General features: G+C 46.7%; 1 protein-coding gene across 1 annotated transcript in view; it reads right to left on the minus strand.

Moving 5' to 3' along the window:
* Positions 1-584: 584 nt before the first annotated feature.
* CHAT (choline O-acetyltransferase) overlaps positions 585-22,590 on the minus strand; it is a 40,150-nt gene continuing 18,144 nt past the window's right edge. The window contains exons 7-14 of the mRNA XM_037496284.2: positions 16,777-16,946; positions 14,328-14,428; positions 13,408-13,536; positions 10,724-10,846; positions 7,541-7,682; positions 7,327-7,389; positions 2,734-2,871; positions 585-1,035 (exon numbers count right to left, since the gene is read on the minus strand). Of these exons, the coding sequence (XP_037352181.1) occupies positions 766-1,035; positions 2,734-2,871; positions 7,327-7,389; positions 7,541-7,682; positions 10,724-10,846; positions 13,408-13,536; positions 14,328-14,428; positions 16,777-16,946 (1,136 nt within the window). The 3' untranslated portion in view covers positions 585-765. The remainder of the gene's footprint in view (positions 1,036-2,733; positions 2,872-7,326; positions 7,390-7,540; positions 7,683-10,723; positions 10,847-13,407; positions 13,537-14,327; positions 14,429-16,776; positions 16,947-22,590) is intronic.

The raw sequence follows: 22,590 nt of genomic DNA on the forward strand, positions 1-22,590 counted from the left end.
ACTCCAGGGCAATTGCAAATAAATTTTTCCCTTTTCAGAATTACCTGATCAGATTTTCTGAAGCCAACAGAAGGTTGCCCTTGGGGGGTGAAAGGGTGAAAAGTAAAGGTGTCCTTGGGAGGTTTAATTTGGGCTGTGTGTGTGTGCGTGTTTGTGTGTGTGTGTGTGTGTGTGTGAGAGAGAGAGAGAGAGAAAGAGAGAGAGAAAGAGAGAGAGAGGAAGCATGCAGGACTGTATGACTCAGTGCTAGTCATCCTGAACACCATGATCAGACTGCTTAGATTCTGGAGCCAAATCCCTGCTAACCTCCAAAAGAAAAGAGGTAATGATCTGGAGTTAGCTCTTCCTTCATGATTCATTTAGGTACATTGCATGCAACAGGGTCACTCACTTGTCTGACAAAAATCATCACCTGGATACGCTCAGTCCTGCTGGGGAAAGGAATCAGGAATGTTAGACTTCGAGGCCATGGTGGGAAGTCAGTGTGGACTCCCCCATCTCACCCAGGCCGCCCCGGCCAGCTGGGCCTACTTCCTGTGCACACACCAGAGGGCACCTTGATAAAGAATGACAGTTCACATGCATAATGAGGGACACTTTTTTCCTAGCACTCCAACTTTGTGTGATGCCTCCGTGTGGACTGTGTATTGAGTCCTGAGGACAGGGAGCTACAGAAAACTGGGGTGAGATTTGGGAGCAGGGGGTTGGTAGGGTTTGGCAGCTGCGGAAGGCTGGGTTTGGGTAGGTGAAACCTAGTGGTGGGAGTCAAGGTTGGTGCCCCTGGCTAAGCCTTGTTGTTTTTTCTTTTGTGGCCTGTGGCTTGCCTATGGCTGACTGTGGTGGGCTGCAGAGGTCTCTCATTTCAATGAGGCTTTCTTCCACAGCTTTTGCAAACTTGGTAGAAGAGGTCTCTTTGCAGCCGTGAAAGCTGGAGATGCAGAAAAGGATGCTCTCTGGCTGGGGGTTGTAGCAGGCACCATAGCCATTGGGCACCACAGGACCATAGCAGCAGAACATCTCCATGGTTGTGGGCACCTGGAGGAGAGGACAGGGCAAAAGCTGAAAGGCAGCCCGCGGTTCTCTAGAATGCAGGGAGTTCAACAACCTGGGGGCCTTGATGGGATATTTGCTTCTCAATTTTCCACCTGGGTGTGTGACTGAATTAACCAAATCAACCAATTGCTTCAGCATGGATGGCCACAGCCAGAGTCATAAAAACAAAGTCATCTAGCTGCATGCTATCAGAAGGAGAGGCGCTGCAAGGTATTCCCCAGTGTGAAATCTGCTCTACTGGTGGAGTCAGAAGTTCCCAGAGTGAACTGGGGCTGGGTCTTGGGTTGAATCTTTCCTTCACCTGGGGGCTGTTTAAGGCACCAGGCAATCAGGGTAATTTACTAAATGGCACCCCAGTGGCACCCAACAGTTAGATGGCTTCCCAAAGGGAGTAATTTATGAACTGGAGGAAGTCTGGCCCATCTTCTCTGTCGATTTTCCCCACATCCTTAATTACTGTCAGTATTGCTTGACTGGTCTGATTTTCTCCCCACAGCCTGGCCACGCACAATTACCCCGCAGTGGGTGTTTCGAAGACTGCCATCAACTGGAGTTTTAGTTATGCACCTAATGTTTCGAATTCATAGCGCCAAGATTTTGTAATCTTGGATCACAAACCAAGGAAACGTACTTCTGAAGATATTTCAAGCCATAAGAGTTCATTTCTGGTTGGGGAAAAAAAAGCCAGGCACCACACCCCAAATTAATTTTGTTAGTTGATTCTAGGGAGAAAATAGAATGCATTACTGGGCATGTTCAGGACAGGGTTAGCTTTAAACCCACAGGTTCCTGGCCCTGTGTACCCAGGACTTCAGAGATGACACTGGCTATTTTAATGGGGCAGAACAAACCATTAGTCTTGCTAATAGAATCATCTCATTGTCAGATAAATTTGCCGTGCAACAGCCGAAGGCCATAAAGCCGTTCCAAAGCATTTTTTTGCCCATGGATGGTTTCCTGAAGAATTTATGTTGTGTTCTGCCCTCGTTTATTCATGTCTGCAAGCTCACTGCCGTAATGAGAAAATCAAATTACTGAGTGGGCTTTTATCCTCAAACACAACTTTGTCAGCCCCTTTTATTGCCCATGTCCAGCCTTGCTCAGATGAGGAGGAGTTTTAGTAAATTAATGATGGGAAGGAGGGTTTTCTCGCCAAAATTGCTGCCTGCCTCTAATGGATTTCATTCTGTCTTTGTGTCACTGGTCCTACAACAGACTGCGGGAGCACTGGTGAGGAGGTGCTGGCTGGCAGCTCATCTCCTGCCACTGTTCCCATGACCCTTGACCCTTGACCATGACCCTGTGGCCTGTTTGGAGGACTCTATCCACTCCAGGCTCTGGGCTGGGCTTCCCACCAACATCATTGAATCTAGTTGAGCTGGGACTTCACCCTAAGCTTGTCGGGTTTCATCAGAAGACACCAGGGTAGACTACCATGTCCCAGGTGGTGAAAGGCAGTAAACACCATGGTTACAGCACTGGAGTGGGACCTTCCCATCCTGGCTCCGCCTCTGCCAGGTGAAGTCTGTAACTTCTCATTTACAAGATGGGGAAACCAGGCCTCTGAGAGCTTCTAGGTCATGTTGCCAAAGATCATGCAGCTTCTAAGAAGCAGAGCCAGAACTTGGATGACTCCACTCAGTGGAGGCCTCTGGGATGATGGCCATGCTCTGGCTGTACCTGGCTGGTGGAGAGGACAAACTGGTTGCTCATCAGGTATGTTTCATCTGTGAACATTTCGGGTAGCTCCTTGCACACATCCCGGGCCAGCTCCCGAAGTCCCAGCAAATGGTTGTCAATGGCCATCCCTGTTATGGCCTGGGAAAGCAGGGAAACAAGAGGAAATGAGATGTGGGCTCCCACGTACCTCCTCCCTTCCTCTCTAGTCCACATACTAATGGCAATTCCAGTGGCCTTGGCTTGGTGCTTGCTGCTGCTGACATGTATAAGTGGCCACCTAGGACTGACCGCTGTCCACATACTCCTTCGGCAGTTGTGAATTTCAGCATGCACAGGATGAGTGCAGAACAGGTTGGGTTCTAGTGTGAGGACACCATTGTCAAAGGTTTAGAGTCTAAATCCCACCCCTTCCTGCAGTGTTGTCACTACTGACCTGCACCTGCAGAGCCACTCAGTGCTCTAGATGAAGGGGTGGGCTGGCAGGTGACCCCAGTACCTTCTCAGGCAAGTGAGAAGGATGGATGCTGGGTCCTGGGACCAGTGGCTCCATGCAGAGGGCTGTCACTGGGCAGATTCTCCCCTGCACCAACACTTTATCCTCCAGCAGAAGCCCAAGGAACAAAGGATAAAGGGTCTGTTCCTGAATTTTGGCTATGATTTCATGGGCCCAGCATCAATTCAACTAAGCTGTTTTCATAATCTAAGAAATTATTTTGAGACCGGAAGCAAATAACTTGGCAGATGCTCAGCTGAAATTTTCAAGGGGAAAGCTTACTGAATGAAAAAAGGTTTTTTTCTTTTTATCACAAAGTAACTCATCAAAAGATCATAGTAGTGGGGATTCCAGAATTTCTGTGTAGGAGGAGCTCAGGGGTGGTGGTGTGGCAGCAAGTGGGGGCCAGTTCTCTCACTTGCAGCTGCACGCATAGCACGCACAGTGGTTTTGCTTGGATTTCATGTTTATTTGGAGCAACTTTGGAGGCTGATGGAGACAATGGGTTCACCTCTAGCCTATAGTGATAATCTCCAGGTCAACATCAGGGTACCTGTGAGTAACTGCTGGGGATTTCACAGTTACATAAGTTGGCCACTTAGCTGTGAAAACCCCACATGGCAGGAAACCTTCCATCTCAATGACCTTGGTTCAGATTTACAAGGCACCTTTTGGAATCTGACAGCTATTCTCTTTCGGTTGAGAATGAACGCATAAAGATGACTCAGAGACCCTGGTCTCTCCAAATACACCTAATTATAGGCTGGAAAGACATGTTATACAACCACAGTTCACCTTAGATGTGCTCCATTAGGGAAGAACTATGAGCCTATCGATAAAGTAGAGTGCATTTCCAATTTCTGTGATGACTTTTGTTGAATTGCTGGTGTGTGTAGACCTACAGAAGCAACTGCTCTGTGCATCAACCACCCACCCCCGTTTTCATTGTCTCTGAACTCACTATAGCAACAGCGCTTGTTTTAACAGATTGTTTGGATTAAAGCCAGAAATAGTAATGAGTAAAAGGATGCATCATTCAGTCTTTTGTTTGTTCAGGGACTCTTATTGAGTGCCTACTGTGTGCCACAGGCTGCTATGTGCTGGAGCAGCCACAGAGAACAAAGAGGTCACAGACGCAGCCCTTATGAAGCCTTACATACAAATAAACTAGTGATCATAAATTGAGGTGAGTGTAATGAAGAAAAAGCATAATGATCTGTGGCAAAAGCATAATGATCTGTGACAGGAGGTCTAGACCATTTTTACTTCTCTGGAATTTTCTTTTTCCACTCCCACAACCAAATATACCTGCCAGATATCTGGAGGATTCTTCTTTCTCTTGTCTCTTACCCTTTACAGTCAACAGGGCATCAGATTTACTTATTTTTTTTTTTAAATAATAAATTTTATTTTTATATTCCCCCATACAATTGCAAAAGCCCCATTCTGACCCCAATCAGATTTACTTATTAAGCTCTTTGTATCTCTCTTCTCCCCCTTCCTTCTTTATTTGTTTTCATCAACTTAAAAATAGTCATCACAACAGAACCCTATGGCAATACTATGGAGGATATTGTTCTAAAATTTTATTAAAATTCTCAAATTATTATCAAAATTGTATATTTATATAGTTAAAAAACCCAAATAAGCTAAAGCCTTGTGGCACCTTCTAGCACTGATTCCCACTCTATTAAAGTAGCTAGTTGGAACTCTTAGCTATTTTTTTAATATTTACTTTTTAGACTGCGATTTCTGTATTTTTTCAGTTTTACCAATAATCTACTTGTCATAGACGATGAAATTTTGCTTCTTTTATCTCCCAGTTCCTTAAATACACTTCAACTCTCCCATCCTCCTAATAGCTTTATTTTAACTTTCTATTGTTTGATCATCATTCACTGTTTACATGTTATAACTATGCAAATATTCATAGATGAGTCCTGTTGTGTATTATGATTAGATTTCCTTTTGTATTTCATTTATTCCCTAGAATGAACAGTTTTTAAATTATTAAACTGTGGTTTTTCCACTTGCTTAGCTTTCTGTGTCTGTTACTAATTGATTTGTAAACCCTTAGCCAGAATACATTAAAATATATCAGATAAATTATCAGTTTCATATCTCCTTTCACTTCTTGCTCCCCTCTAGGCTGATTGTTTCCCAGGACTGTTGAACAATTTTTAACTTGAGATCTCTCTTTACTATCATCCTCTTTTTCTACTTCTTTCTTGTGTTGAATCTTCTAATTTCGGGGCCTTGTGACTTCCTTTTTTAGGTTTTATTTTCATACTTTAGAAGTCTACATCCTCTAATAACTTTACGAGAATGAGTACTTAATAAGTAAAAAATGTGAGACTTTTAATACATACATGTATGTGTATGTATGTATGTATGCATGCATGCATGTATGTCTTGATAATAGTCTAGCCGGGTATGGAATATATAGTAAAAATCATTTTCCCTCATACTTTTCAGACATTATTACACTATGTTTCACTTTTTGGTGATGCCGCTGAGAAGACCATTTGCATTTTTTTACTCCCGATCTTTGTATTAGATTTTTTTCTCTGAGAAATTTTAGGATCTTCTCTTTGTCCTTAGTGTTGTGAAATATCCTTGGTATGAGTATTTTCCATCCATTATGCAAGGTACATAATGGGTCCTTTCAAAATGGAAACTCGTGTCCTTCCATTTTTGGAAAATTTCTTGAATTATTTTGTTGTCAATCTTCCTTAACCACCCCACCCCTTAAAGTTTGGTCTGTATACCAGCACTCCCTGAATATTATGTAGATTCCTAATTAGAGTCACTTCTTTTTGGTAGACACAGCCCCCCACCCCCCCTTCAACCTGTCCTCCATAGTTACCAGATTAAACTTGGTGACCGGGAACCTCACCAATGAACTTTTCTGCAATTCTGTCCTTTGCAAGCTGCACATACTAAACTACTTTGCTTTTCCTCCAATGTGTTTTATTCATTCAAGACTTGCCTTTGGATATGCTGTTCCCTTCTGGGCCTTTTCTTCCCTTAATGTCCAATTCACAAGCATCTCTTCATCCTTCAAGTCTCATTAAGTACTAGGTCTGGAAGTCTTCCTGGCCTTCCCGCACAGAGAAATGAATTTGCTCCCCTGTGCTCATTGACTACTTCCCTGGGGGATCTTTTCACGGGATTGGATTTGTCATATATGGGCTGCTTCTCCCAACTACTTAGTAAATTCCTTAAGGATAGAACTTCATTTTTCTTATTTCCTAGCACCTTGTACCTAGCATGGCATAAAGCAGGAATACCCATTGACTACATGAGACTGTGCTTGGATTTCCCACAAACCAAACAAACACTGAAATATCTAGGTGACTTTAGGGACTTTGTAGCAAATTTAGAGAAAAGACTACACTGGTTTATTCTAAAATTCAGATATATGTTATACTTGCTTTCAAATATGGAGTGAAGTTCAGTTAGCTCCTATTTATAGATTGTATGTTCCTTAAAAGATTGTATCAGAATGATTTGCAATTAGTGTATTGATCACCAGCCCAAGTAATAGATTATTTTCTGTTGTTTGTATGCAAATGATGGCTTTGCAGTGCTAGCCAATGAATTATTTCCTTAAACCAGGGAAACATTTGCATTACGATTTTAATTTCACTATTAATTTTCAGCAAAGATCTTATTTATTCACAATTTAAAAAACACACAGATAGTAAGAAAGCAAAAACCAGTCTCAGGTAGGAATAGATACCACCTCACCTTCGAGTGTGCAAGGTATGTAAGCCAAGACCAAACATCATCACATTTGACTTTCCTTGTGTATGAAGTGCTGTGCATATTGGTGCTATTACTGTCATAAGTATTTCAAAGACCATTTGTTGTCTTCTTGTAAAGTATGTGCAAAAAACAGGAGTGTGTGCTACCTAGGTCCCAAAAATCAGATAAAGGAGGCTAACAGGGCAGAGTGGCCTTGCCAAGTCCCTGGGCAGATGCGGTTGGTGGCCCAACTCTCACCCAGGGTCTGTGGCTGGAGAGTTCAATTGCAGGCCTGGCTCTGGGCACAGGCCATAGACATGAGCTGAAGCAAGATATGGTGGCATATCACTCACCATGACTGTGTACTGGGTTTGGGCTCCAAGGGCATCCTTCAGGAGCTGCAGCTTTTCCGAATCCTGTGGACAGACGAGAGATAAGGCACGTGGGGCCTGAGGAGTCTACTCAGTGACAGAGTCAAGGAGCTGGTTGTCATGTTGCTGAGCAGACAGGCAGTCCATAGCCTCCTTGCTGGCCAACTCGAGATGCCTCTGATGGAGCAGCACTTACCGGCATGGTGGCCTTGTGGTCAGTGACAGCTTTCACAAAACTCAGAGCCTCTGGAGTTGCTGATCGAATGTTGTCCACCCGCCCCTCCTGGAATCGGCGGATGGAGGCACTCTCATAGGTGGGCACGAGTTTCCTGTGGAGCCTGCGTGTGGTGAAGGAGGAATGGCAGATTCAGGGACTCATAAACACTGGAAGAAAAATAGCCTCAGCAGGCTTTATTTTTACAGTCTCGATTTTACTTGGCATAGTATTTCATTTTAATGTTAATGGAATTCTAGAGGAGATTTCCTGAAGATGAATGTCCGGGAGTCTCTAACATGAGGAGCTGTGTGCATGTTCATACGCTGGTGATACTACGCAGATATAAAATAAAGAAGTGGCTGGTAGCTCTTTAAAAAAAATCCCAATCTGGTGGGGAACCTAGACTTTTCTGCACAGCCCAATGAATATTTGATTAATAGCACAGAATGGAGTAATTGTGTAATTAATCATTCATACCCTGGAGGGAATCCCGTTTTATTTAAAACAATTCAAGTGTAACCTACAGATCAAGGCGGGGCTGGGGGCCCTGGGTGGTGGTGGGTACAGACTGCTGCATGGGTCCACCTGTCCAGGGGCAGCTGGGCGTGCATCAGACCATTGGCACCGTGTCTGTACCCCTCCTCCCTGGCGTCTGTGACAGGACCAGCAACACATCTCCCCACCAGCCAGGGAAAGTCTCTTCCTTAGGATTGTAGGCTGAATGAGCATCCCTAGGCATACTTGGCTGGCACACACCTTCTCACTAGTTAGTCTCATCCCTGGTATTGGAGGTAGGAGGTAAGATAGAACTCAGAGAAGGACAGTAAGCCATGACCCTGCATCTCAGCCTCTTCAGGGTATGTCTCTCTTGCCAGGGTGGGGGTAGAGGGGACTCTGGGAGAGGGGAGTCAAGTTTGATTCAACACAGTGCTTGGCACTGCATTGTTAGGCAAGCAGGTGAATATACTTCCCATTCACTTATGTCTCATTCCCCCAAAACCCTGGCAGGGAGCTCATTTCCTGTTTCTCTAGCACCCCTCCCCACCCCCCAAGGCAAAATTGAAGCTGAGCACAAAAGTCCATGCTGTCACAGGTGGGTCAATGATCACCCCCAAATTAGGTGGCTTCCATTTTAAATCTAGCAGCAGATGGGCCTCCCCGGTGGCGCAGCTGTTGAGCGCTGGGTTGAGAAGCTGCCCACAGCCTCTGCAGCGCCGGTTCGATCCCCGGCTGCTCCCCGGCCACCAGAGGAGGGTCCCACATGGCGAGCAGGCCTCTCCTGCCACCCGCTGCTCCCCTCAGCAGTGTCCTTCGGTCCTTCTGCCTGCTCTGCTCCCCGCTGTGGCTCTGGTGAATTCTCTCACTCTCCTACACTTCTGACTATACCCAGTGCTTGTGGAACTTCTGGCCACACCCATTTCTGGTCATATTCAGTGACAACCAAGATGACTAGAGGGTAGAAGAGGGAAGCTTTGTGCAGCCCCTCTCCACTTGGGGAGGCTTTGAAGTGCTAGCCAGGCAGTGTCCCCAGCCTGACCTCATGGCCCATTTCACCTACATGCCCGTATTAGAAAGGCATGGTCTGAAGTTCCAGGTGCCAGGTGCTGCCACAGCTGGATGCTGGTGTGCACTCGTGTCCAGGTGATAGACGCAGTCCTCATGTGGGGTGACAACAGTCTTCCCCTGTGACAGGACAGACGCTCTTCCCCATGAGCTATGGGCCCTTTGGGGACCCTGAAAGCTGGGATGCTATGTCCACATGGGCGCTGCCTTATCGTAGTGGTGCCTCCTTGCCCAAGGTCACTTCATGACCCTCCTGGATGTTGAAAACCAAAAGTTGGTCCTGGTAGGCATAGTGCCATTTACTGCCCATGCCAATTTATAAGCTATTTCTTCTGGAATGCTGGATTCATCAGTATCCAGTCTGTTTAAGGAAAATCTATTTTGCATTTTAATCTTAGACTCTTATGAAAGACCAGGTGGACTGCTATCCTGCTTCAACCCTTACTTCCCTCTTTGCCCCTTTCCTAGCTCAGCTGCTGCTGGAGAGATTTTTCTAAACCTCAGACATGACTGTGCCATCCTTGGCTAAAAATCCCATATTGTCTCTTCTCACGGCTCTGACTCAGTCCCTGGTGCTGACTTTCTGCCCAGGTGGGCAAGATACCAGAGTCAAGCTTGGGGGAGACAGTTCAGGAAAAAAAGTCAATGAATCTATGAACACGGTGGTTCACATGAATAACACACGAGGTGTTGTCGTGGAGAACTGGGTGGCGAGAGGGCCCGGGGAAGCTGTTTTAAATAGGGAGGTCAGGGGAGGCTCCTGAGGGCTGAGCCCTGGGCTGAGCCTGAGTGGAAGGAACAGTGGTGGGGGGTGTAGGATGGGGGTCAGAGGCAAGTCAGAGCAATGGCACGAGAGAGACTGGGTGGACAGCCCAGGTGAGGCCAGTGCACTGAAAGCCTCTTTCTAAGAATGGACTTTGTTCTAAGTAAGGAGGGAAGCCATCAGGAGGGTTCAATGTGGTAAGTGACCTCATCTGATTTGTATATTTCAAAGTTCACACTTCATGAAACCTGGATTAGCAGGCAGGAGTGGAAGCACAGACCCTTGGGGAAGGCGCTTCAATGCCAAACATGAGATGACAGAGGCCTGGGAGAGGCTGATGGCAGTGGGGATGGAGGGCAGAAGACGTGTTTGAGGGACATCTGGAGAACTGACTCGGGGCTGTGGGAGATGAGAGACAGAGATGAATCAAGGATGAGTTTGAAAGACTTGACCCAACACACAGCAGGGATACTGGTTCCATATCAGGACCGGGGAGGGACAGGTTATAGCTACAGCCAGGTAGGCTAGTAAGATAAAGAGGAAGGGCAACCTCCTTGACCTGGGTGCCATTCCTGCCCTGTGAGCTTTGTGTCCCTGGGCCACCTCTCAGGCAGCTTCCTGACTGACATCCCTCCTTTTCTGAGGTTGGATCATACTTTGAAAGCCAGGTCAGTTGCCACCTCCATACGTGCAGCCTGCCCTAGTCATCCTCATGTCCTCCAAGCCCACAAGAGGTTGTCCCTCCCTCTAGGATGCTTCTAGACTCTGGAGTCAGCAGTACCTTGTCAGTCAACCCACCTGGGCACAGATTCATTCTGTCTGCAGGCTGCGCTCACCTGTAGAAGGCCAGCTGTAGGGCCACCTGAATGAAGGCATCGGGGCTACATTTCTGCTTCTTAATGAACGTCTTCCCGTAGTAGTCAAATTTATAAACAGTGAAGTCGAGATTCTTTACTATTCTGTGGAAGGAAAAGAAAAGACGCTTTTTGCATGCAAAAAGTGACAGAGAGCACGGGGGACCCTGCTTACTCTGAGCTGGACATGAGGCTTGGCCAGACAGGGTGGTGGCCCTACTCTAGGACTGGGGGAGGAAGGCCTGGTTGCTGGGAGGGACATGGAGCATGAGAGACATGTACATGGGCAAGGAGAACACTGCCCATGAGCACAATTCCTAGAAGCCCGTTGCAGACAGAAGGAGGCCTGAAAGAGACCATTCATTTGACTTGTTTAGAAAGGTGTGTCTGGAATCCTACAGATTCTTTTAGCATCCTGGCCATCCTGTCAGACCCAGAAAACCTCCTTCATCCAGGTAAAGCCCATTTCTCATGCAGTTACAAGCAATGTTTCCTCATTGGGACTCATCCCTGTTGCACTGTGGGAAGAAAGGCCTGGTCGGTGGCTGGTCACAGGCACTGCAGCAAGGACTCTTATTCCAGAAACTGTTGCTGCTGAGCCTCCCAAGACACACCCAGGTGTTTCTCCCCAGAAATCATTATCAGTGTAACAGGAAGTCCATGGTGAGATCCTTGAGCACTGGTTCCCACCCCCCTGCACTGACCAGTCTCCCTCATAATGAGTTTGGGGTCTGGGGTGACTGCTCATTGGAATAGCATCTAGCAAGGTCCACACACTCTGCTACCAGCCATGTGTCAGCACAAAGCCCCAGCAGCAACCCTGATCCTCGACTAACACATTCCCTGGATGCTCCCTGCCTGTCCTCCTTGAATTATTCCTTCTGCTTCATGAGAGCTCAGCACTCAAGGGGCCTGTGGAGGTTCTGGGGCCAGGCCAATTCATCCCTCAGTCTGGCCTATTGATCCATTGTCCCTGAGCTCATGGTCACTATGGCCACCTGAAAACCTCTTGCACAAGTTCTCTCCTCTCAGACCCTACCTGCTTCCATGGTAGCTCTGGAACCCGAGGTTCCTCCAGCCACCCCACCCACAGGGCTCCCCTTGCTCTCCTTATACTCCAGAAAGAGGGGCTGGGAACTTGGGATCACATGGGTGCAGGACTGAACATGTACATGTCCACATGATTATGATGTAGGTAGAAGGCAAGGACTGCAAACAATTGTTAAAACAAGTTAGGATAACTGTAAATAATAATTATACATTTAACCCCAGGATTAAATGAAGTATTAGTAACTGTCCACCAGATTTGAGTAGGATACTTATCTCTGCAGGAAATCAGTTAGCAAAATCATTTAATTACTTTACAGAACCAGTTTTTAATCCTGAGGATTGATTAATTCAATGAAAGTTGTGTTCAATTTTTGGAGGCAATCCTTTAGGTGGGTTTTAAAGTTAACTTTCTGTTGTGTAAGCAGTAAGAGGCATCTTTATGGAAAACAGGACCATGAGTATTTACAGTTAAATGCCAAACAACTCCATTCCTCAAATTCTAATCTATTTCCTGTTCAACTTAAAATAGCCAGAATGGTTACCATCCCCAGATCCCTCAAGAGTAGGAAGTGTACAAAATCAAGGGGAGATTTTAAGTGAGGCCAAATTCTTCCAGATCCTAAGAGAACAAGAGAGGAAAAAACTTATCTAAACTTTTCTTGAGACTTGCTTTTACAGACACAGTGGAGGCCAGAGGTTTATAGACTAATCTTAAGCCGAGGTCCAGGGCATGTTCTAGTTGGAGACACAAATGCAGAAGGAGGATAGGCTACCCAAAGGACAGGGGTGCACCAACAGAAATTCAAAACTCCAGAAAATCCTCTTCAGACTTTGTGAATGAACTTCCCTCTAACATAGCCAAGTCCACAGTTCTTTGTCTCAACCTGCTTTTCAGTCAAAAAATGTAACATCTTTGTTCTCAGTCCTGGTCCTCCAAATCTATAGAACCTCATCCCCTTTCTCATTCAGGGAAGTAGATTTCAGTCTAATTCCTGTCTCCTTGTCAGTCGATTAACAATAAAGCTTTTTTTTTTCTTGCTCAGAATCCTGGCGTCATAATCTGGCCTCTGCATAGCGTGGCCATTGCTCTGTAGGAAAAGCACCTGGCCATGATGCCAGCATTGGCCCACCCAGGTGGGCCCACCCTTGCCCCTGGGTCCCGTTAGGGCCTGAACTGCTCCCCTGCCTTCAAAAGAGCTCCCCTGTCAGGTTGCAGTGTAAATTCAAGCATATTGAAATAGCTTGGATTCAAATGACCTATTCAAACCAGTTGTTTATTGCTCCCCCAAAACTCCCCCAAGGTGGGGTGATTTCCCCACCTTGACTCTGCTCAGTCAAGTGAAACCTGTGAAAAAAAAATAGCTACATGTTTTGCATTTTATGGAAATGATAGATACTTCAGCAAGGTTATTTCCCCCAGAATTATAACTCCCCTCTAGTTTGACTGCATTTCCATGAGGGGGTGGGGCAGAGGTGGGCTGTTTGGAGCTGGGGGAGTGAAGGCAGAGGACCTGGAGTCTTTGGGACCTTCCAGGGTACCTCATCAGCCATGGTGGGAGCAGGCTCGAGATGACCCCTGGGTCATCACCCCAAATGAGACTCAGGCTTCTCCTTACTGTTGAAGTTTTTCTGCAGAGGAGGCTAAGAGGCCTTGAATTTCTGGGGAGCATTTCCACCTCAGCCTCCTGGGGGCTGGCAGCTCACTGACGGAGTCTGCTCGGACCAGCTTCTTGCTGCTCTTCATCCTGCAGATACAAAGAGGTGACCGTCTGAGGCCCTGTAAGCTGGAGTCTTTTCCCTTTGCAGTCATCTTAGCTGGTGGAGTTTTAGTGGGAATATGCTGCCCCTGTCAACCTATTGCACAGATGAGTAGACAGAGGCTCAGAAAGGCCACACAAATTAGTAAGTGGCAGAGCCAGCTTTCTATCCAGTCTCACCTGACCCCAAAGCTCAATATTTTTGTCACATTTTCCTGTACGACTACATTATAACACTCATATACTAGGACATAAATTGTAGCAAAATTGTGTTCCATCCACGAGGATTGACTTGGATTTCAATGACCCTAAAAAGTACCTAAATCATGGAAAAAATGTAGAACTCAGATGCAAAGTGAAGATTCTAGAAGGTCTTTAAGAGGAAAATTGTGAATAGAGGAAGGAATCTGGTGTGGTTAAGGGACAGACGAGCCTCCATCTGACCAGCTTGGAAGTTAGGAAGAGAGATCTAGTCAGAATAGGGAAAGTGCAGCTCTGACCCTAGACAAAGCAGAAGTTCCTTTTTAGCTAAAAATTCTTTGCAAGTCTCTCCCTTACTGCCCTAAACCTGTTGCCTGGTCTGCCTCTTCTGTCCATAAAGTGTAGACTGTCACATTCAAGCTGGTTTTTAAATTCATCTTTTGCTAAAAATTTTTAGCTATCTTGACTACACAGCCCCTCAGTGGCCACCCAAATTTTTCCTGACCTCGTTGGAAGGCTACTCTGCAGTCTGGCTTTGCGTCCATGGCTGCCCTGGAGGCCCCGCCCTCCAGACTCACATGTGTTTGAGCAGGTGCTCTGTGCATTGCACCAGGACGATGCCGTCAAATGGGGAGTGTTCACACACCACGCCACAGGTGCCGTCCCGGCCCACCACAAACTGCAATGAGGAAGATAGAGGTGAGCAGATGCCTGGAAGAGTTGCATTTCAGACCAGCCTTTTGGCTCCAAGCCAGGTGCCCTGCAATCTCTCAGGGAAACCCTTCCTCCAATGGCACCAAGGAATGTTATTTCCTGAAAACAACACTGCACACAGCTGCCATGGCCTGAGAAAGTGGGAGTCACCATCAGCTGAAAACTGTGCAACCACCTTCCCAACAATGTTCTGCGCAGGGACAGTGGGCCTCTCAGTTCCCCAGCTGACACAGCCCACTGATTCCTAAGAGCTCAGGCTGAGGCTGTGCACACTCGCCCCAGGCCAGGTCCTCATGCTTCTGTTGGTCCTGGTTCCCGGTCAGTTGTACAGTGGGGCCACTATGCTGTTGTGTAATGTATAATTATGTGCCTGATGGACACTGTGTGTTTGCCCACTATTGACTTTATCACCAGGATCTAGACCGCTGTCCACCTCCTAGTAGGTGCTCAATAATTTTGTTGAACAGGCAAATGAAAATAATGATCCCATTTGGAGGGTGTGCAGATACCTAGAGAGAAATAGAATATCCCTTGGTGGGAGTGAATGGTTTACAAGGGGTCCCCCTTTAACTGCTGCCAGGGCTTTGTTTTAACGACCAGGATTCCCATTCTCCGTTGCCACCTGCCAGCTAGGAGAGCTTCCACCAGACGATTCTCTGGCTGCAGTCTGCTCACATTTAAAATGGATCCAGTAAGTCCCAGTTCACAGGATTGATACGACATAGAATAAGACACATGGAATGTCCACAGGAACTTGGGGATTATCTATGATTTTTTAAAATGACTTTACAAAGGCTGAATTCCATTAACTTGGAAAAAGAAGATTCAATGTACAAAAGTACTAGGAGAAAGTAAAAGAAGGATGAGGTTTAATTCTTAGAATGTAAGTGAGGCTACCTTTAATCCACCTCAGCACAGTATCGTACTCAGGAGGGACCAGCTCACCATCCATAAACAAGCAAGCTATTGAAAGCTCTACTAACGCCTCATCCAGGGACCATAACGCACAGCACACATCTGAGCTGGCTCTCTCGTCTTCCCCAGTCTCTCAGTGTACCAGATTCCTGAATCTACTCTTCCCACAGAGTTTTTCTCAAAACACATCCCTTATAAGCTCTTTTCTCTCTGCCTTTCTGGCCCAAGTCTACCTCTCAACCCTTTCAATTCAGGCTCTAGGGTCCTCTTTGGCTTCTCCACTCACGAAGCGATCAGTCCTCCCTGGAAAGGAGCCCAGAGGTCAGCACAGTCGCCCATGCGAGGCAGGCAGGGAGGGCTGAGCCCACTCATGCATTAGTGCATTTCTGTCCCTATCGCTAAGAGAAAAGGAGGGAAGCGGTGCCTTTTAAAAACCGCTAGTAAAGCTTGCTGTGTTTCAGGTCCTGTACAGCCATTATATCATTTCATTCCTACAGCTGCTCCATGAAAGATTACAAGCCATTAGCACCACTGGTGGAGGGTAAAACAGCCAGCACAGCAGCAAGAGAAGTCATCAGAAATAGCAGAATCAATATGCGAACCAATAAAAAGGATAACCTGCAGATCGTAGGGGACTGAGAAAGAGGAAAATGAGATGTTGCCTGGAAAAGCTTATCCATGTGAGCAATGCTACTCCAAGCAGAAAGCATTCGGCTGCTACTTAATGTGGTCATTGTGAAATCGTGGTGACTTCAAAATGAACAAGATGAGATTCAGGGGTGGCACGCTGGGGTGAAAAGGACAGAGGAGTGGGTCTGAATGACTCAACTGCGACTTCATCCCCACCTGCCTGAGTGTTTTTCTTGAGGTCAGAGTGAATGTCTGCTTTCTGGGCTGACGTCATCGGAATGAAATATATATATGAATTGTTTTGTTTTATGACTTTACGCCTGTGGCGCTGCTGGGCTGCTCTACTTTTGGAATGGGGAAGATGTGTCGAAATGGCTATGTCAGGGTGATGGAAACTCAGAAGATCCTACATCTCTGGGCATCAGATATCATGTTTGCTGAGTGTGTTGAAGGTTTATTCAGTGGAACCCTTGGCATGATTTTTTAAAATGACTTTACAAAGGCTGTATTCCGTTAACTTGTGTGATGGGTTACTGTGTGTTCCGTTACTGTGTGTGATGGGTTTGGGGCGTGAACCCCAGATCTGGCACTGATGACACTCCACTCCAGCCTGGCATAGGTTGTAGTAAGGTTAAGGAGTTTAAGTTGAGTTTGGCCTATCCAGGAGCTGCCACTAGTTGGCCTCAGATGCAGCATGCTGGGCAGCAGAGTGGGCCTGCAGGGCACAAGCCCATGCTCTTGCAGGGCTGCCGACGGGGTGGGGCTTACCTGCAGGGACTTGTCGTACCAGCGGTTCGCCCCATTCTTGCCACAGCCTCCGCCGTGAAGGAGCTGGAGCGCCCTGTTAGTGTCGCTGAGCTCCACGCCTCCTGGGGTGTCCAGACACAGCAGGCAGATGCAGCGCTCGATCATGTCCAGAGAGTCCCGGTTGGTGGAGTCTGCAGGGCAGCAAGCAAGGTCTTCGCATCTGTCCAGCCCAGGCCCGGGGTCCCCTTGCAGAGCCACACACACAAGCAGACAAAACACAAAGACGCCCAGATCTCAAGCCAGGACCGACCTCTCCCTCCACCCCACAGAGTGTGGGCTGTGAAGTCAGTCACTGTCCTGAGTTTCTGTGCTCCCCTCAGGGACCCTGAAGAGCCCTGCCCTCGAGCTGTAGCCAATTCTGTCCCAAATGTGTGGTCACTGGTCCTATCTGCCAGGATGAAGGCAGCCCGTGTGGGGCCTTCTCCATGGACATCAGACCCTCGGGCGCTCCAATCCCCCATCCAGCAGCGCCCCCACTCTGGCATCCTGGTGCACACTTGGCACATAGCATGTTTATGTGCCTGCACTACAGTTTTTAAAGAGGAGTTGATGAAATTTTCAGTTTCATGTGAAAATCTGAAGTAAGGAAGTAAGAGTGTTGTTCTCCCTCACCACTACCATACCAACTATTGTTTCAGTGCTGAAGGCAGCCTGTCCCCAAGCCCATATCCAGCAGATGCATCCTTTGGGGCCATTTCAGGCAAGTGGAACTCATCAGGACAAACAGACTAGAAGCCACTGAGTGTTCAGATGTGTCACCAAAAGGACGTGACTTCTCTGTGGGGGATACTGGGCATGGCATAGATCTTGGCTAGACAGGAAGGCTTTCCCTGCAGCTTCCCCCACTGTACATAGGGAGGTTCTCGAAGTCTGCCCAGCAGGACTTATTGCAGCCGTGCTGGTGCTGCTGTGCACTCATCCCCCAATCAGGAGTCTTTATTGGGAGGACTGTATTCTTCTCCATCCCTCATGGGGTGTGCATCTTCAGGATCCAATGGTGAGGGCTAGACATCACCCAGAGATCCTGACCTTTGAGCTGGAATCTAATAGGATAAGGCCCCAGCCCTCCACCAAGCCCCAGGAAGCTGCAGACATGGAAATTGAGGTTCATGGTATTTGGAGGAAAAGGGACATTGCAGGGCATAGATTGTTAGCTGCATACTCCAATATCTTTCCCCCCTTTAGCCATTGAGTGCCTGCTTGGCACATGGACAACCAGCTACATATCCCAGGCTCCCCAATTCTGTCAACAAGATCCAGAAAGACTATTTGAAAGCTTCCAAGAAATCTAGCAAGTGTTATTTGCTCTTGTTCCCACCTTCCTCCATTCTGCTGCCTGTAACAGTGGGATGTCCAGAGCTGCAGCCTCATTTTGGACCATGAGGATGGAGGCCACATCCTCACAGCGAGATGGAAGGACACTTGCCACCATGCGTCAGCTCTGCATGGCTCACTTTTAATGTACATGAGAGACAGAAACATTTGTTTTCTTTAAGTCACTATTATATTGGGTTTTCTGTCCTGTATGGCAAATTCAAAACCTAACTTATACCATCTACTTGTGTTGGGTTCACATTTTGACACTGCAGGTGTAGTTAGAAGCTGCACCATTGATTTGCCATAATCCTTAGCTTTTACTTGACCTTCCAGGTCTCTGAAAGTATTCAAGTCCAAGGTCCCTATCTAGAAGGCCAGTCTCTTTTTCAGAGAGAAATATTCTGGGGGCTGAGGACCCTTCCAAGATGGCAGTCAAGCTTCTCCTTGCTTCCTTCCTGTCTCAGCATCAAGGCATGGGAGGCCTTGGCCACGCCTGGGTCAGATTCAAATAGGCAGAGAGGAGGGAAGAAACATGTCAAACTGAGAAAACATTGTGGGGAAAGGTTCTGAGAACTGGGGAGTAGACCCCCAGGCTCATGGGTGGAGTTTGTGGGTGAGCAGATATTTCCCACCCCTTGTGGTTTGATCACTTCTATCCCCAGCATATAGGAGTCAGGGCATATAGGATACAGGCAAGGCTGGAAGACTACAGTAAGGTGATGCTATTTGCAAACATTTGTTGAACACATACTATGTGCCCGGTATCAACTAAGTGCTCATGTTGATGAATATGAGCTAGACACTATTATCATCACCATTCACAGGTGAGGAGCAGAGAAGCTAAATGTCTAACCTAAGCATATGGAGTATGCTGTCTTGATCCTAGATACCCCTCTCCTCCAATGCCCATGAATGGTAGACTTGGGAATGTGGATTTCACTTAGCAACAGTAGGGAACCCTAAAGGATCTTGGGCACACACTGTTTCAGTCAAGGTAGACACTCAGATTCCTAACTGCCTGGAAGGGCATGGTCCTAGAAGCCAACCTACGGTCATAAGCACTTAGCACGATAAACACCTTAGCCCTTGTTGGGTTCAGTGGGCTCTGAAAATCCAGTCATGGTAGCTGCCTACAAGGTTTCCTTAGAAATAGCCCCAAGGTCAATGTAGAGTGGGTAATCATAACTCCCCAGGAAACCCACAACAGGCCTGTCCAGCCAGGAGGTTGGAGAGTAGGCCTGTACAATCTGTGGGCTGGTGGGTGGAGGTTTGGCATATTCCTTCCCAGCTGGGCAAGAAGACTGGCCACAAAAAAAGGAGAGTTTCCCAGGCCTCCATGCTCTAGTCACCTCCAGGCAGGACGGTGGGACCCCTGAGGAGGGACCGAGCCATCACCACCATACGCAGGTTGCACAGGGAGCTGGAGCTCAGCGCTAAGTACCAGGAACCAGGTGCTGGCTCATTAGACAGGGTGAAATGGGAGCAGGACAGCAGAGCTGGATGCCAGGTGGCCTTGCAAATGAACTCCCTGCATCCAAGTAGCTGATCGGTCAAATGCTGACAAGTTTATCATGTAAGGCAGAAAATGAACTATACCCCAAATTATCCACTATGACTCTGGCCCCAAATGTAATAGAAACACAGGGTGGTGGGCTGGAGGCACATGGCAGGAGCCGTTTGTCTTGTGACATCCTTGTTGTGCACCATGGAGGTCCCTTTAATGTGGTAAATCAATCTTCCTCAAGGAGGCCCTGCTTAATAGGGAGAAGCCAGAATTGAGTAATAGGAGGAGCTTGCTCTACCACCCGCGCCTAGGTAGTTGACAGCTTCGGCAATGTAGAAATTCCAGGCCTTGAAGGGACCTGGAGCTTCTGTTAGAGGTGGAGAGCTCACTGACTGTGACTAAGGTGAGCAGAGATGGAATGAAACAGCTCCTCTGCCTTTAGAGGCAATGGCGCAGAACTCTCAGGTGCATCCCAACACTCTCACCTGTGCATGTGTGCACATGCACGCACGCACATGCACACACACACACAGAGGCACTTGCTTTCTTTGATCTGTTCCCTGAGAAGCTGGCTCAAGCCAGATTTCTACTGCCTGCCCATCTTCCCTTACGTGGTCCAGGGAGGTGGAGGCACTGTGCTTCTTCTTCAATGTTAGTGCCAGGGTAGGCCATTGTCAATCTCATCTGAGCATCCATCTACCCCAGATGAAAGGGTTGTATCTCCTTTCAGAAGGGAGGTCTGCCATCACACATCCCATATTCTTTCCCATTCTGTGGCCTATAGAGTGATCTTTATGCTCTCAGTCCCCAGAGGCTATGAGAACCCCAACAATGTCCAGCTCAACAATTAAACTTGCCTCTTACACCTTCTCATGGTGTCTGTCTGGCCTTTTCTCTGCACAATATAGAAGTTGCAGGGGGGTGGGGACACCACTCAGCCTATAGCAGCCAGGGAACCCACCGTCATGTTTCTCCATGAGGTTCACACCTGATTTGCCTTCTTGCTCCGTCTTTCAGAACTCTTGTTATGTTTGTTTAAATCTAACGTTGAGGGTTTTTGTGGGGGAAGTAAAAAGTGGTAAGTTTTCTATTCTTTTCAAGAACTGGTAAAATTTCAGTACTAATAGACTGATAAATTGTGTATATATAAGGTAATACCTATAGAAACTACACATTAAATAAAGCCATATAAACAGATACACTAAAAACAAAGACTATAGACCAATCAAGATGGGATTTTTAAAAGAAGTTCACATAACCCATAAGAAGGTAGGAAAAAAAAAACAAGAATTGAAAAACAGAGAAAAAACACAATGGCAGTGTTAAACATCAATGTTTTAATAATTGCAGTGATAGAAATTGACAGTAGATTAAAAAACATGTCCAAGCTGTATGCTATCTATAAGAAAATCACATCAATGTAACGATGCAGAAGTAAAAGCAAGGAAAAAGACATATCAAACAAACATTAGTAAAAAGAAAGCAGGTAAAGTAAACTTCAGAACAACAAAAAATTAACGGAAACATAGGGGACATTACATAAAAATAAAAGTGTCAATCTACTAAGAAGACAGAACTATCCTGAATGTGTGTGTAGCAAACAGACCACAAAATGTAGCAAAAACTGACAAAACTGGAGGGAGAAACAGACAAATCCATAATTGTATTTGGAGACTTCAACACCCTCTCTCAATAATTGATAGAACAGCTAAATAGAAATTCAGCAGGGATAGAGACAAACGCAATGACACCATCCATCAACTGACTATAATGAGTATTTATAGAACATTCTACGCAACAACAGCAGAATGCACCTTATTTGCAGGTGTACATGAGACATATGCCAGGGTAGGCCATGTTCTTGGCCATAACATAACCTCAACAAAATGAAAATAATAGAAAAATCATACAACATTTGTTTTCTGACCACAGGAATCAGAGTAAAAATCAGTAACTGAAAACTAACAGGAAAAGGTATAAACATTTGGAAACCAGGGCCTCTCTGGTGGCCTAGGGGTTAAGTCTCACTACTATCACCTCTATGGATTGAGTTGATCCCTGGCCAGGGAGTTAATCTACATATGTATGGCACAGCAGACATCCCTTGTCTCATTTGCTGCTTCCCCTCAGCAGTGTATTTCAGTAGATCTGCCTGTTCTGCTCCCCACTCTGTCTCTGGTGAATCCTCTCCCCCCCTGTACCTCTGGCCTACACTTCAGGTCTACCTACACCAAAAAACAAAAACAAAAACAAAAACAAAACAAAACAAAACAAAAACCAAAAAACCCATCCATAAACATTTGGAAACCAAACTACAGTCTTAAAAAACAAAAAAGAATCCCTGGGCCAGAAAGTAAGTCTTAAAGAAAATTTTAAAGGGCCTCCATGGTGGCACAAGGGATTAAGGCACAGCACTATGAAGCAATCCCCAGCCACTGCAGCATGAGTTTGATCCCTGGCCAGGTAGGTGACCCACATGGCGCATCAGACCTCTCCTGACTCCCGCTGCTCCCCTCAGCAGTGTATTTCAGTCAGTCTGCCTGTTCTGTTCCTCACTCTGTCTGGTGAATCCTCTAACCCCCACACCTCTGGCCTGTACCCCAATTCTTGTATATATAAATAAATAAATCTTTAAAAAAAAGAAAATTTTAAAGATATAGTGAAATGAATGAGGGCCTCCCCGGTGGCGCAGCGGTAGAGCGCTGGGTTGCGAAGCTGCCCGCGGCCTCTGCAGCGCCGGTTCGATCCCCGGCTGCTCCCCGGCCACCGGAGGAGGGTCCCACATGGCGCGCAGACCTCTCCTGCCGCCCGCTGCTCCCCTCAGCAGTGTACTTCGGTCCTTCTGCCTGCTCTGCTCCCCTCTCTGGCTCTGGTGAATTCTCTCACCCTCCCGCACTTCTGACTGTACCCAGTGCATGTATAAACAAAACAAACAAACAAATAAAGAAAAAACA

Source organism: Talpa occidentalis, unplaced genomic scaffold (genome assembly GCF_014898055.3).
Source record: "Talpa occidentalis isolate TD23 unplaced genomic scaffold, MPIMG_talOcc4v2.1 talOcc4.8, whole genome shotgun sequence".
NCBI lineage: Eukaryota > Metazoa > Chordata > Mammalia > Eulipotyphla > Talpidae > Talpa > Talpa occidentalis.